The sequence below is a fragment of the Pteropus medius genome, unplaced genomic scaffold (assembly GCF_902729225.1).
Source record: "Pteropus medius unplaced genomic scaffold, Ma_sr-lr_union100, whole genome shotgun sequence".
Classification (NCBI taxonomy): domain Eukaryota; kingdom Metazoa; phylum Chordata; class Mammalia; order Chiroptera; family Pteropodidae; genus Pteropus; species Pteropus medius.
In genome coordinates this window covers 14,513,174-14,529,440 of record NW_024349799.1, presented here as the reverse complement: position 1 = coordinate 14,529,440, position 16,267 = coordinate 14,513,174, and the positions used below count along the sequence as shown (strand labels likewise).

The following is a 16,267-nucleotide window of genomic DNA, read 5'->3' as shown; positions in this document are numbered from 1 at the left end:
ACAGCACATCATGTGACCAACGAATGGTAGCTTTACTTTTTTCTGCAGCTCTCAACAGCTCCCGCCTCGATGGACCCTAGTTCAGGATGACTTAGTTATGCTACCCTGGGGCATAAACACTCCTTACCCCAATCCCACCCTAGAACCTCCTCCACAACCCTAAGAAATTGATCAAGTTCCCAGACCTGTTGACGCTACCTCTGAGTGACTTTTTCAACCACTACCAGGCCCTACGCTACCCTCTGTGGAGCTATCCTGTGTCCTGGGGAACCTGCAACCATTTCTAACCTGGGTGCTGGATAGTCAAGAGCACTATTCTATGCAAAACTTCCAGTTTCCTCTTTGCCACCAGAGGCAGCAGGCTCCCTGGGGCTGTCACAATTTGTCCCATTACTCTCTGCGTATATTAGATAATATGTGACCCACATATGCTACAATTGTAGGTGAGCATATTGAACGTATATAATTAAAATGATCAGAAAGTGATAGTGCTCTAAGCCCTCTAGAAACTTTTCTCTGAGTCAAATGACCTAGTGACATTCCAGGGTTTGCAAACAAGGGCTGGGAGCTGCATGCAGATAGCTCTCTGTGCCTATTAGTCACTCTCCAGACCCTATTCCTCATTACTTCCCTCCCCAGGAGACACTGAGACTTGTAAACGTAACAAAGGAGCATAAACCCAGCCGACCTTCATTCCTAACCACTTAATTACCTCTCCTGGACAGGAAGCACTGTATGTGGGCCAGGCTGCTGACCCACGCAGGTAACTGTCCCTCTGATTCTTCAAATTGCTTCCCTTCACTGGGGCACCGCTACCCTTCCACCAAGAAAGGTCCCCAGGGAACTGGAGCTGCTGTACCATATCTAGGAACCCACCTGGGACATTCCAGCAGCCTGGCTGTCTCAGCCACCCTCCCCAGCAGCCTTTCCTGCTGTGGGGCTCACTCCCTAGCTCCTCCCACCTGCTCATGAAGGCTGATGAGAGGCAGCTCAGAGCTCAGGTTTCCTCAGACTACAGAGCTCCCTTAGACTGAGCCATTATCTTCCAGGGGACCCTGAGGGCATCTTACTGCCCAGAGAGGGGTGTTTGCATTAGAAAATGAGGTAGCCAGCACCTCCCCCTGGTATGGGGGACAGCACATGGAACTTGCAGATAGATAACCCCAGCTAAAGAATCCAATTCTGCACTTATGGCCAAGAGACCTTGTGCCAGACCGGGAGACTCTACAGGCCTCAATTTCCTCTTAAGCTTTAATAAACTATTACGAAGACTAATGAGACACTGGCTTAAAGCTGTCAGCCCAGGGCCTGAAGGCCTTTCTTTGGCTGAGAATGAGAGATCAGAGCTGGAGAGGCACAAGGCACAGGGCAGCGGTGCCTGTGCATGCAGGAGAGCAGGGATGGGTGATCTGGTCCACTGTACCCTCCTCAGCCTGGGAGTGAGGCTGTGCTGGGTCCTGAGCTCACCTCCCCTTTGGGAGTTGTGACTGCAGTCCGGCGGGGGTCAATGTCCTCATTGATGCTGGACAAGAAGTTCTGGGAGATGCGGAGGGCATCCTGTAGCAGCGGATAGTCTGGGTGGTCTACAGGTGTGTGCTTCAGCAGGTCCTGGAAGGGTTGTGGTGGTAAGTTGAGGGGAGTGGTTCTGGGGCTCAATGAGAAGATAGTGTGAAGCACTCAATTCCTATTATAAGAATTCTAAGCGGGGCACTCAGGGATGCACACTCTAATCTGGTCATGCCTGCAAAATCTGAACTAAAAATGAGGGTCGGTGAAGCAGGGGTGAGGGCAGTGGTGCCCCTTTATTTCTGTTGCAGTCATTACTCACTGCCCCGCCCCCCCACCCCATCCCAAGGAAAGAGAGCCAGGTGGAGTCTCATCTCACCAAGCAGCTGTGAGAGATACCCCTCAACCCAACCCACAGCTGCTCCAAGGACACTGGAGACCATTAGGCAAGGGATGGGGAGGCAGGAAGTGCCTGCCTCCTAGGGAGCATTTGGCCAAATGTCAAGTTTAGTAGCCAGCTATATTTAGGCCCTGGCCCCGTTGGCATGGTTACCACAGGCTAGGCAGGCGCAGTTGGGGCCCGAAGACCCTCTGCTCGGTTTCCCAAATGGGCTTTTCTCAGTAACACCAGCACCTCCCCACCCTGGGCTCAGTCTCTCACCGAATTCCTGACCCGTCCCTGGACATTCGGGGTTGACACTCACATGCAGGACCAGGGTGCTCCTGGTCACTCGGTCAATGGGCTTGTAGAGCAGAGCTGTTGGGGAGGGCAGGAAGGAGACAGGACAAATGAAATACGGGAGCAGCTCGAAACTTTAGGGACCAGCCTCACTCCTCCACACGGACACCCACTTGCGAGACACCCATCCACAAGCGGGTTCCACAGCAACCTGCACCCCCATTCTCACCCCAGGGCAGGCCAGACAACACGAACAGGCACACGTGCAGTCCTGGCAGCCTGGGCGCCCTCCCACCTGCCCCCTTAACTTGTCTCCCACCAGACATGATTTCTTCGAGGACCATCCCCTGGCCTGACCAGGCTCAGAGCTAATGCAGATGCCCCTCTGTACCCCTCACCCTGAATCACACAGCTACACCTAGCCTTACCCTGTAGAGCTCCAGCACATTCCAGGTCACATCTGGAACCCCAGAATGTGGCAAGGAGATACACTGTTTTTCCAGGGAAGGCTGCTCCCCCGTTTTTGATCACTCTCATACTTTGCTGTTCCAAGGCCTGGCACCAACACCTGGGAATGGCGGGCTTCAATGTGACCCACATAGCCTTGTCTCCATGACAAGACCCCTCTCCACAACCACAAAACCTCAGACAAAATAGGACAGGAGGAGGAGGGGAGGCCAGCTCTCCACAGAAAGGCTCTGCTTTCAAACAAGTGAGAGCCGAAGGGGCAAAGATTTCCTGAAAAAATTCAGGTGGGGCCTCTGGGAGCCCTGAAGAGGCTGGGAAAATGCAAGCTCAGCAGGGCCTCCATTCACCACACCCCTTGGTGACCAAGACACCAAATGAGGATTGCTGGCATTCAGCAGGGACAGTTGGGAGTGGCAGCTGGCCGACCAACACTTCCAAACAAAGCTGCTGATAAGCAGCTGTGCCCTGCCTCTCCCAACATGGGTGGGTCAGCCTCAGTCTTGCACCTGGACGCCTCTGCCCATGGGGTCGTGACCTCTCCCTTCCTGCCATAGGAGCAATAAGAGGCAGGAGCAATAAGAGGTCTGAGAGGAGGCCCCTAGATAGGGTGTCCCATTGGACCAGGTTGTGACAGGTCTGAGAACTGACACTCATCCCTAGTCAGCCCCGAACCCAAAAGTCCCCCGACGCCCTAGATATAAATACTCCATGCAATGCTAAGCAGACCCTTTGGGGACAATCTGCTGGCTGTGGAGAAGACAATCTCAGTGGTGTGCCATGAGCCTTATCTGCAGTCTTTGCTTGGCTGCCCATTAAAATCACTGGGGAAGCTCTTAAAAGATACAGCTGCCTGCTCCCCTCTTTTCACCCCATCAGCTAAATCCCAGCCTCTGCCTGGTAGAACCTGGGTATCAGCATTTTTAAAAAGCTCCTTTGCTGATTCTGATATGTAGGCATGATCGAAAACCATTGCTCTATGCAAACATACCTCCTATGACTTATATGTGGCGCTCTCTTCATTTAGCAATTTCTAGAGCTACATACGGGAGCCAGAAAGCACAGGACCAGGCTTGGGGGATCCTGGGACAGTGATGGTAGAGCCCAGTTATCAGCCAGGGGGGAACCCAGTTCTGAGGCTTTTTAAGGTATCCACCTATGGCTTAGCTCATCTTAGCGGGGGAAGCACACCCCAAGGACCCCAGAGACCCAAGAGAAGGTGCGAGTTCAGTAGACACCTGCCAGGGTGGGTCCTCGAGTTCCAGCTTGGGGAAAGCTGATACTGCAGTGTCAGCTCTCTCTGTCCCTCTCTTGGGTCCCAGGAGGAAGAGGTTTCTGACTAAGCTCAGAGATTTTCTCAAATGGTGGGGTTGGGTTTCAGAGGGGTTATTAATATGCCTGCAGTCACCTCGAGAGTCTCCCTGATTGGGGCTGTGGAATGAGTCCTGTGCCTCAGCCCCAGGTTGCGGGAGGGCAGCTGGGAGAAAGTGAGGGAAGAGGGAAGTGCAGGGAGCAGGCCCTGGGGACACATTCAGATATGGAAGGAACCAGGGGAGAAAGAGCAACCCCATGTTTGTGCTCCCCATTGCCCCTGCATGCCTGTTTCCCCTGAGAACACAGGGTGAAGAGCCCGCCCTTCCCACTTCACCTGTTCCATGTCTCCAGCAGGCCGACCTGCTTCCTGCCCCCGCTTCTCCCACTCTCTTCACTCCTCACCATGCCGTTCCTGTTCCCGGGATAGACATCGTTCACCAAGTCGCAATGCTTGTCTCTCCCCCTCCTCCAGGAAGACTTCTCTGACCAGGACTTTTACAAACAATACCCACAGTGCCTAAAAGTCAGACTACTTACACGAGCAAGCTGGCCTCTCTCTAGTTTGTTGGGCACTTATTCTGTGTCCAATAGCACTGTTTTACCTGCGTTATTTCCTTCGATTAAAATGGAAAGCAATTATAACTAGCTCCATTTCGCAGATGAAGAAACTTCTCTAAGATACAGAAAAATTGTGTAACTTGCTCACAATCAAAAAGCTATAAGTGGTAGCTGGGTTCTGAATTTAGGTCTACCCATGCTTTGTTAAAAATTTTATTTTGATTCCACAGAGAGGGCAGCACCTACAAAAGCTCGGTGACCCTCAGGAGGACTCTTGGAAAGATTCACCAGGAAGGAGTGGGCGAGCTGTCCAGGGGAGCCCCTTCCTTAGGGGCCTGGGTCACACATGACTTCCCTTCACGTCCCCCACAGCATGGAGCTGTGCAGAGGGGGCGCTGAGCAAATAACCATTAAGGCAGACAACTCCAGAGTGAGCCCCGAGTTGTACAGTCTCCATGGGACCCCCAGAACATCCCTTGGAGAGGCTGAGAAGATTCTGAACAGTGTAGTAAGCAAGGGCTCATTCGCCCCCCATTTCCCACTTCGAAGCTGACTTCAAAGACAGCATTCATTGTAGGGACCAAAGAAACTCTGAAATCCAGGTCCCAGGCCTGTTTCACTAAGACTAAACTTCCTTTTGGGAAGGGAAGAGGAAGCAAAGGGCTCACCCCCTCCTTTTCAGGGAGGCAGAGTTGAGACCTGACCAGCTCCTAGTCCAGACCAAAACAGCGTTTCCCCTCTGATCTTCAAACAGCCTATTTCAAGTCCAGCTCTCTCCTGTTGACTCCAGCCTGTCCAGAATCTAAACTGAGGGGCAAGGGCAGCTTCTTCCCAGGGACTACAGCTGTCCTGCTCGGGCAGCTAGAGAGAAGCTGCCTCAGGAGTTACCTCTGTCACAAGTAGTCTTGGACACAGGACAGCCTGAGAAGGTGAGGGGACAATAGTGGCCTCTGGGAAAGAGCCCGGAAAACCCCATCATCTCTCCTCCAGCAAACTGCCACCCCCTTCCATTCAGCCTTTGACAAGGAGCTCCAGGTTACCACGGAGATGTGAAAGCAAAGTGACTCGGAAGGGTGCAGAGACAAAATGCCTTGTGAGAAGGAAGAGACAGGGCCAGCTGCCTGCTACTCCAACACATAGGGGCCAGAGGCAACGCTTGACCCCCCACACCCCTGCCAAAGGCAGCTTGGGTCATCCCTAAGGCACGTCTTGCCTCAGAGAGTAGGGCCCACCGGCTTTTAGACACCTCCCTGCCTAGCCTGCTTCAGCCTCCTTCAAGCAAGAGCCTGGCTGACAGCATGTGCCTGTCCAAGGACCCTGTTGCTGAGGGAGCTGCAAAGGGGATGCTTCCATTGAATGGTGGGTGTGTGACCTTCACAAAGCAGCAGACTGCCACGCCCCCTCTCCTCCCAGCATTCTGCGCTGACCTTATGCGTGAAGTGCCAAGACCCCAGCTCCAGGGTCTGCAGTAGCTAGAAACGAACCCCCTCAGAGCAACCCAGTTGCTTCCTGCTCTCCCAACCGCATCCAGTTCTCCCACCACTGCAGTTTTGAGAGGAGAGAATATCTCAAAGCAACATGTGCACTCCAAGCACACAATACCCTGGCCACTCAATCTCCCCCGTCTCTCTGGAAACAAAGAAACTCCCAACTTCTCCCTCCAGCCGGGGCTGGCACCCTCCCTGTCCAAGGCACTGCTGTCCAGACCATCCGTCTCTCTCCGACTGGCCCCACTGGCCCCACTGACCCGGCTCCAGCCCCGGGTGTGCTGCTGCACACCTGCAGGTACAGCCTTCTCACTTTATGTCCTTACAGCCTCTCCAGGAAGTTGCCCACAGCCGCTCAAGCTAAGCCATCAATTCCAAATAGATCCTTGGTGGGTACCTGGACCCTTCTAGCCTAGTCCTTCCATTTCTAAGGCACTCTGCCCCAAGTAGCCCCCCAGACTTCAACCTCAGGCTGGAAGCTGGCCAGAACAGGGGTACATACAGCTCTAGTCTAGCCACTTGTGCCCAGCCCCCCTTGCTGTTCCCTAAACCCTGACAATCACATTTAAGCCCATTCCAGCCAGCCCCCAGAGGTGGAAAGACACACCACCTCCCGTCAGAGGGATCTGGGTTACCATAGGTGCAGTTACAGCAGAAGCGAATGATGAGGAGAATTTCCATGGCAGCCTCTGTCCCCGTGGCAGGAGCGAGCGGCCATCGCTCCCTGGCTCCCATCAGCAGCCCGGCCACTAAGCCACCTTGCCCGCTGCTGCTGCACAGCCTCCAGAATCAAGCAGCCGCTTCTGAGTGCTCCTCTAGCAATGGGGAGGGAAGGGGAGGGGAGGCGCTCGTGGAGAAGCGGGAGGAGGGGGAAGGAGTGGGAAGGATGGGGGAGGAGGGGAGCTGGCTGCCCGCTGGCATCCTAAGGAGGAGCACGTTTGTAGCTGGCTGGCTGCCTGAGGACGGAGGCCGATTCCTTGCATGAGCGTGCTCACACACACACACACACGAACATGCACATGCTCACACAATCAGGGTACCATAGTCGACAAAGCCAGACAAAGAAAGGTGACTGCTATTCAGCCCTTCCTATAAAGTACCTTCCATAGTGACTGACGTGTGGCTGTCCTTGGAGTCCTTGGGACCTTTCACTTTGAGTTCCTGCCAAACAGAGGAGAGGAATCACTATCTGGCCTAGCCCCTGAGCCTGCCCATCCCCCATCGTGAGCACAGCAGGAAGGGCTCTGAAACCCAGGGGTGCAAATATGAGCAGAGAGACAAAGACTGATGGGCATGGGCATCGTCTCTGCCTCTGCCTGCAGATTCCCTGTGCCACACCCATGACCTCCAGGAGCCTCCCGGAGTCCAGCAGCTGGGTGTAGGCAGGGGGGTGCTCTAGGTATTGGAGAGGACTGTGATAATGGTGCTCCTCAGGCCCATCCCCTAAAGTTCCTCCCTGAAGAGGGTCTTCCAGAAGATGGGTGGTGGCAAGAGCAGGATGCTGAGCCCTGTCCAGGCTTTCCCCAGCAGCAGCCACTACTAAAGGGTCTGCACACAGGGTTTTAGTAGACTAATATCAGGTGTTGCAGCTGATCCTGGGGGCATGAGCAGCTCTTGGGATAAAGAATGAGTGGTCCCGCACACCTGTGCAGGGGGAAGCAGGGAAGTGGTGTACCTAGGGCTGAGTGGCTGAGTTCTACAGGGCAGTCTGACCTACATCCTACCCAGACATATTGGGAGGGACTCACACAGCCCCCAGGCCCACTTGATACTCTCCACTCTGCAGAGCCTGTGCTAGGCATCAGAGAGGAAATGGCAAGGAAGGAAGAGGCGACAGCCCATGGGTCCCATGCAAAGTGACCAGGTAGTGAGTGCTGGAAACAGATTCTAGGGCAGCTTTTTTGATCTGGACTTGTTTTATCTGCCTTTAGAGAAAAAGGTCCAGCTCCAGCCCCTGCCAACGAACCAGTGTGGCCTATAACTGGAGATGTAATGCAATCCAAACTTGGAGGGCTGAGTGTACAAGGGAGCCTCCCAGGGCAGGTGTCAGTGGGAAGGCTGAGTCGAGGTGAGGCCAAGGTCAGGTACCCAGGTGATATTGCCTGCTCTGCCTGGGAGGGAGGACATGCCCAGGGAACGGGAGCTCCCCTCTTCCTGCTTCTGCCTCAGGCTGTTTCTAGACAGAGAAAACCCCCAGGGACTGAGCCTGGGGTTTGGGGGTGGGGTGGGGAGAAGAGGGGTTACTCAGCTCCTCAAGACTGTGTCTCTGGCTGGCGTCTAGATTCTCAGCTTTAGGGAATTTTTCTGCATGCCCCCCCTCCAGTGCATCCTAGAGGTATGAAATCACTCCTGCTGCAGAGAAGGGCCTAATTGCAGTAATTAAGTGGCAGCGCCACTAGGAAGCAACAGCACCAATGCATGAGTCAGGGTGAGAAGCCACCTGGCAGCTGGCCATGGGCCTGGCTCTGCCCTTGGAGCCTGCAGGCTTTGAGAGGGGCTTAGGGATGAGTGCAGGGGTTCCTGCCGACCACAGAGAATAGGCAGTCTGCCCAGGCTAAGAGGAGACCCCCGACTCTCTGGACCATACGTGACTCTGGGCACCCGGGCAGCCTCGGCAGGGTCTCTCTAAACACAGATCAGGGGAATCCGGTTTGTTCCCTGGGAGGGCTGGGAACCATGAGGGGAAGCACCACTTCCCTGGCCTTTGGACTCCACGTGGAGGGACTTCCCTATCCCTTACTCAGTTCTCCTAGGTGGAGGGTGACACACGTGATCCCTGGGTTTGGGAGAAGAAACTGAGCTCAGCTCTCTTTTCTCTGCTTCTCCAGCAGATGTGTTTAATTGTGGAAGGGAAATGCTAGGAAGTCCAATGTGGCTACAGATCCAAGTCTACATTTTTTCCAATCTGGCTTTTACTAGTAATCAAGCTGACATTTTCACCTCTGTTTTTCCATCCCTTGTGCTGCTTCTAGGTCAACGTCAAACTTGGTTATAACCCATAACTCCAGTAGTTTCATGAAAACTATCAGGCATCTCACCAACTTTCCCAGCATCAGAGCTGAGATGAAAAAGCGAAAGGTCCAGAGGGGCCTGTAAGGCAAGACCTCCAAAACTGCAGAAGGAGCTTCTCTTCCCTGGAACCAGAGGTTCTCTTACCCTGCACTTGGAGCTGGGTGCTGTGACTGCAAGGCCAATAGCTTGGGGTTGTCACTGAGAGCTTTCTGGTTAAAAGGGTGAGCTGGGCTGTGCTCCCAAAAGATCCTAGAGCCCCACCCTGCCACTTCCTGGATAGATAGAAGTGTTGACAGCAGATGATGCCACATCTTTGCTCTGCAGAGGAGCATGGAGGGAAGGCTTAGCTGCAGCAGCAGGAACAGGCATATTTCCAGACAGACGGTCTATGGCTCTCTATGAGATTGCAAGGATCTAAAAAGACCATGTCGTCCAGACTTCCTCAAATCTTCCTGATCATAAAAATTAACCGGGAGGTTTGTTAAAAATAGAGACTCCTGGGCCCCAACTCAAACCTTGTGAATTGAAGCTCCAAGGAAGGTACCTGAAGATCTGCATTTTAAATAGTGTCCCTGGTAGTTCTTATCAAGCAAGTTTGAGATGAGTTGGGGGAATCTAGATATCTCATTCTACAGAAACAAAGGCCAACAGAAGGGAAGTGACTTGTTCAAGGTCAGCGCAGTGTGGGAAATACTGCCTTTTTTCTTTTATTCTTTTGCCTCCCCTCTTCTAACACAGAATAACCTAAAACAGAAGGACAAAACCAAACCAATTGGTGTTCTTACATTAAGAGGGAAAATGCCAAGTGCAAGAAAGCAAATGTCAGGCTGTTACCCATTACGGGTACCATTTTCCTAACTGGCAAGCAGGAAAGGAGAGACTCAAAGGCTGGAAGGCTCTGGGCAGGCCCCAAAGCCCTGATTCATAGGGGTGGCTGCGCAGGGAACTGCCCACCTCGGAGATCTTCTGGAATTGGTTGTTGGACTGACTGCACTTCTCAGCTGTCTCCAGAGCAACTTTATAGTTATCCACAAACGCTTTGTACACTCCAAGCTGGCTGGCCTGCAGGGAGAAGAGAGAGGAGGGGCAGGAGTGGGTTGGGGGAGAGAGGATTAATGAATGGATGAAAGCTTAACGAGAGCACCTGGAGCTCCCGTAACACTCAGAACCTCTACTTCAGCTCCAAAGGGCTAGCTGGGAACAGAGGGGAAAGGCAGGATGAATATACTACAGTATCCCTTTGAACTTGACAGTTTCCATGGAAACTGGCTTAGCCAATAAGGTTAAGAAGGGTGTGTTGAGGGTTGCGGGGAGCAGGGCAGGGCCTTTGTTGGCATGCTAGAAATTCAACTCATCAGCAGCTTTTGGCTTTATTTAGCATCAACAAGGTCTCTCAGGGTTTGAAACCCCTCAATGCCTCATACCTCTTTCACATCCTAGAATTAGCTAGAGCAGGGAGAGACAGGGGAGGAGTGGAGTGTGGCCTGCTCAGTGCCCCACTCCCCATGTGGAGTGCGAGGCACGACATTTAAAGGCATAGTGCCCATTTCCATCAGCTTCTAGGTCCCTAACTTCATCTTCTCAACTACCAGGGAGCCAGAGGCCCTGCCTTGCTACACATTTGCATGTCACTAAGGTTTCCATGACTTATGATCACACAGAGCCCGGCTTTCCCTTGGAAGCAGAACAAGTGTCACCATCCTTTTCTGAAAAAGGGAAAACCGAGGCACGTTCACTGAATTCCTCAAATATTTACGGAAAGCTTCTGTGCTGTGCATATGGAAATCTGAATTAAAATTACCATGAGATACTATCGTATACTCATCCATCGATCTAGCCCAAATTTAAAAGTCTAATGATATCAAGAATGTGGGGAAATAGGGACTTTTACAGACTGTCTATAGGAGTATAAATTTGTACAATTCTTTGGAGAGTAATTTGTCAATAACTAATAAAGTTAAAAATATGCACGGTTCAGCCTACTGCTTAGTAAATCCACTTCTACATACAGAGCTCTGCTGTCTAATACAGGAGCCACTTGCTACGTGAGGCTCCTGAGTACCTGAACTACAGCTGGTCCAAAGTAAAATGTGCTGTAAGCGTAAAATACACACTGGATTTCAAAGGCTTCATATGTAAAGGAGAATGTAAATCATCCATTATTTTTTTAATATTGATAACCTGTTGAAATGATAACATTTTAGATCTATTGGGCTAAATAAAATATAATCTCGAAATTAATTTGACTTGTATCTTTTTACTCTTAACATTTAGATTAGCTAGGTGGCTACTAGAAATTGTTTAATTATAAGTATGGCTCACATTATATTTCCACCGGAAAGCACTGCTCTAGAGAAACTTGCATACCTATGTACCCAAGAAAATGGGAGCGAGGGGATTCACAGCCTCATTCTTTCACTTGTGGAAAGACTAGAAACGAATGCTCATAAAGAGGGAACCCACACACACACACACACACTGCAGATAAAATGAATGAATTAGATCTATATATAGCAACACCAACGAGTTTTAAAACAAATGTTGATTGAATTGCAAAATATATAAAATATGATATGATATGATATATATATACTATGTCCATTTAAAAAGTACATGAAATGCCATAAAAATACAGATATATGTAGTAAAGACACAAACTACAACCTAGAAGGCTACACACCAAATTCACGCCAGTAGCTGCCTCTAGGTTGAATGGAAGAGTAAGAGGAAAGGAATGGGAGAAACTTCATCTTCATCTGTAGTGCTTTATTTTCTCGGTGACGATGTTCTGCTGTATATCTTCAGAGCTTAACATCTGTTCATTCTGGGACGTGAGCACACAGTTGTTTGCTACATTATTCTCTAGATTTTCTGGTCTAAATTTTTTTCAGTGAAGGAGCAAGGAGGTTGAGCTACTGCAGGGGCTTCCTAGGGGCTTCCTTGGGGCTCCCACCAAAGCGCTGGGGAACGTGGGCTGCCCCAGAGCCCTATCCTGGACTGCTCTGCTAAATGCAGATTCCTTGTGCTCCTCAAGGACCCAAAGAGGTGGGGTGGGGGGCCTGGAGCAGCCTGAAGAAGCTGACAGTGGGGATCAGAAAAACCAGAAGGAAAAGCGAGACCTGAGAGGGAAAAGTGAGAACTGGGATGCTTGTGAAGAAGCCAAGGTCAGAGCCTTGCAGGTCACAGCCCCAGGGAGGCCGGACTTTTCAAAAAGAAAATTCTTGGGGAAGGGGCACAAAAGGATGGAGTTTGTTTCCTTTTCCAGGGGAATTATGGACCCCCTGGGGTTTCACGCTGCAGGGGATGTGCTAGATAGTCCCTTCCTAAACCAAGAAAAAATCATTGCTATTCTTCTTCCAGGTATGCACTCTCCTTGGTCTCTTTGTTCCTGTTCCCTTTCCCTCCCATCCCACTGTCTAAGGGAGAAGCAGGAGGTGAACCAGAAGCAGGAGCCTAGAGAAATGGCCCGACTATAGGGGTCATCGGCCATCCCAGGCACTGTTATCTCCAGGGCACCCTCGCTCGTAGAACCCAAGGCCAGGCCTGCCAGAGCTGTTCACTGGGAAGTGGCTGTTGCTTGGAAACAGCAGCTTGGCACTGGGGTGATCTCATAAAACAAACAGCAGAGATGCTAATTTCCTTCCCTCTGTGATGGGTAATCAAATACCCAGAAACCAGGGGAAAATAAACTGCCTCCAGATGCCTGGCCTGCCCCAGCTCCACCCAGGCCCTCCCGAGCCTATGGCCTCAGGGGCTTCAGACCTCAGTTCATGATGCTGGGGTTGCAGATCCGTGACCAGGCCCATGGAGTTAAAACCAGAATGGGGTGACAACGATAAACTAGGAAAGCCTTTCCACTATGCTCTGGGCTACTTGCCCTCCTGCCCCCAAGGTCTGTCCTCTTTTGCCCTCCTGAGGGCTAAAGAGAGACTGCCCCAAGCCAATCAGCTCAGGCTCCTGGGACCAGGCCAGAGAGCTGACTGAGTGATCATCATCCCTGACCTGAGGTGAGCACTCTGGGGCTGCCAGAACCAGAAGCATGCAGTTCCCTGGCAACAGCACCTTCTAGGGTGCCTCTTCCTAATAATAATAATAATAATAATAATAATAATAATAATAAATAATAATAATAATAAAAGGAGGAGTAATAATAACAACAACAATAGTAATGATAATGGCTAACTACTGAGTACTTACTAATTTACTATGTTCCAGGCCTTGTTCCAAGCACTTTTTAGCTATTAACTCAGTCCTCACAATGGTCCGATCAGATAAATACTTTTACAATCTTCATTTTTACAGATGAGGAAGCTGAGTCATGGAGAGGTTGGGTAAGTTGCCCAAAGTCACAGGTTTAATCTGTGGCAGAGCTGGGATTCAAACCCAGCTGTGACCTGACTCTAGAAGCTACGCTTGTCCCTATAACACTAGTGGTATCTCAGGACACAGACATCAGGCCCTGTGATGTCTCCCTCAATGCCCTTTCCAGGTTTTCCCTGGTCCCAGTGGTCAAGATTATGGTGTACTCATTCATTCATTTATTCATTAATTCATGTATTAAGCACTGGGCTGGTTCTGGGGGTCTAATGATGAAGTAAATACAGTCTGTCCTTTGGGAAGGCAGGCAGTTACAGTGTTCACTAAGGGAATGAGCATATGGGCTGCATTTGAGGGGCTAGAGAAGTCTTATTTAAAGAGGCCATTCTTAAGCTGGGAACTGACCAGAAGCCAGACCAGACAGGGAAGGATATTTCAGGCAGGTAGAACCGCAAGTATAGAGAGGTCAAGAGTGACTGCAGCGTGAACTGAGTACAGAAAATTCAGTGTCAGGGGCCCAGAGGGTGCGAGAGGCAGCAGCCAGAGGCCAAGGGTGAACAGAGACCAGCGTTCAAAGGGTCTCCTAAGCCATTCCTTGGAGCCTGGTCTTCATTCAATGGACAAGGGGGAACCACTAAAGGGATTTAAGCAGGGTAGAAGCGAGGCCTGGTCAGGAGTTTAGGTGACTCTCCTGCTGCTAGGTAAAGGTGGGAGGCAGAAGGGGAGGCGGGCCTGGAGGCTGGAGCCACTCATGAGGTTAGAGGTGGTCCAGGTGAGGGCACCAGAGGTGGTGGAAGGAAGGAGGTGGCAATGAGCAAAGTAGACTCTGAAACGTGGGGGTGAGGGAGGAGGAGTGGGGGAGGGGAGGTGCCAAGGGTGAGTCCAAAGGTGTCATGGATGAATGGGAGATGGGATGGTGGCAATATCCACTGAGACAGAGGCAGGAAGAAGAGCAAAGAACTTCAGAGACAATGAGTTCAATTTTGAACATGCTGAGCTTGAGGCCCGGGAAGTATCCAAGCAAGAGTTTTCTCCAGCGTAAGAAAGTAGAGGGCTATCCACTCGGCCAGTTCCATCACTGAAGGGAGGAAGAGAGGTGCTGCTCCCTGCCCCACACCATTCACCCGGAGAACAAGGGCCAAGGACTCTCTTCCTACCCATCAGGCTGGCAGAAGTTACGGGGGCGGAGAGCTGGGTGGGGGACCCTGTAGGTCTGAGCTGGGGGTCCTCCAAGGGACACAGCCAGAGACAGACACAGAGTTATTAGGGGAGAGGGTGTCACAGGAGCCCTGGGAACTAGAAGACCTCTGAAAATCTTTCCTAACACCAAGTCTCCACATTAATTCTATCCCCTCAGGCTTTTTCCCTCCCCTGCAATGGTGGGAGGGCTGGGCTTAGGGCTTTCTGCTCCAAGGTCCTCAAGAGATCATTAGCTGACACAATCTCCCATCTGACTGCTTCATTTCACAGGCAGCACTGAGGTGCAACGAATGCCCGAGGTCTCAGGTGAGCAGTCCCTGCCTGTCCACCTGGCACATACTGTTCTTTCAGCTGACAGACAGGGGAAACGAAGCCCCAGGGGAGACTTTGTTCCAGCCCTGGAGCCCACTGGTGAAAGAGAAATGGTGCCCTGTCAGGAGCACCTATGCACACGGCCTATCTCCAGCATCTCCAGAACACTCCAGGCTTTACGTGTGAGGCTGGGAACTGAGGCACAGATCCAGGTTCCCCGTAAAGCAGAGGCCTCGGCTTTCCTCCAGGACTTAGAAAGCTTCAAGGAGACCAGGAGGGCTGGAGCTGACCAGTCCTCACCCAACAGCTCCACTGAGGCCCTGGATAGACTCACCAGCTTCTGGAAGAGGTGGCCCATGGTGACCTGGCTGTCCCATTGCTGCACCTTGGGGCAGAGGTTGTCATAGAACTCTTTGTGGATCTCGTATATGTCCTGGATCTTGTAGAAGATGGTCTCGATCTGCTGGATGGTCAGCACAGGCTGGGAGGTGGTGGCTGTGGCCTTCAGGGGTTTCATGGGCTGGGAAAGAGGAAGAAAAAATTAGAAGAGGTGAACGGCAAAGAAACCAGAGTGTCGGCAGGCCCAGGGCACTGGTTAGCCCTTCCTGCTGCCTGAGTTCTGCATAGACAAGGCCACAGAAAACAGGGCAGCTGAGGTGTGGTTTGCATCAAGAAGCTGTTGTCACAGGCCCAACAAGCCACGTGCAACTGCAAAGAGAGGGAAGTTGATAGCCAGAGCCTGGTCCAACAGCCCTGCCAGATCTAAGGGGTGATACCAGAACACATCTTCCCTACCCCTCATACCCTGAGGAGTCCCTAGCCTCCAGCCTGCACAGAGCTCGCTTTTTAGTTTAATGAGATCCATGTCTTTCTTCCACAATGGCCTCATGCTCTCAGTCATAGCTCTCTTGTCACACTTCAGTGAAAGGGAGGGTTGACCGGGAACCCCTTTAACTGTTTCCTTCCAAGAAACAGAACACGATTCTAGGACTTGCGGTAGAATCTTGGAGAGATCTGAGACCAATCTCAGATGTACTACTTCAAGTTTCCATCATTTCGGATCACTTAGTATAGATAGCGCAAACAGGTGGCACACATGCCACTATCTTATTTCCTGTACCCATGGCAGACATTGCTAAGTGATCACAATGACCCTTCTCACTGAGCCTGGCTGTAGTCTCAGACTCTTTCTCAATGCCAAGGTTGACATGCAAGATGAAACCCGTCTGTTATCTCTGTTGTCTACACCAAGATGCTCCATGGCCTGCAGGTGGAGAGGGTGAGTTGACAGACAATGACTCAGAACTATCCCCCAATACTGGATGGGAGCTAAAGCCATCACCTTCATGCCCAACAACGGGACATGTGATAATGGGGCACGGGTGCATTTTCTTCAGTAGGATTTTCTGTGTATTCT

General features: G+C 51.5%; 1 protein-coding gene across 5 annotated transcripts in view; it reads right to left on the bottom strand.

The window, feature by feature from the left end:
* ABR (ABR activator of RhoGEF and GTPase) overlaps nucleotides 1-16,267 on the bottom strand; it is a 175,641-nt gene that overhangs the window by 49,928 nt on the left and 109,446 nt on the right. For all 5 annotated transcript variants that reach the window (XM_039886217.1, XM_039886218.1, XM_039886221.1 and 2 more), the window contains 5 exons: nucleotides 15,185-15,370; nucleotides 9,976-10,083; nucleotides 7,110-7,170; nucleotides 2,211-2,263; nucleotides 1,468-1,608 (listed from right to left, as the gene is read on the bottom strand). In XM_039886217.1, the coding sequence (XP_039742151.1) occupies nucleotides 1,468-1,608; nucleotides 2,211-2,263; nucleotides 7,110-7,170; nucleotides 9,976-10,083; nucleotides 15,185-15,370 (549 nt within the window). The remainder of the gene's footprint in view (nucleotides 1-1,467; nucleotides 1,609-2,210; nucleotides 2,264-7,109; nucleotides 7,171-9,975; nucleotides 10,084-15,184; nucleotides 15,371-16,267) is intronic.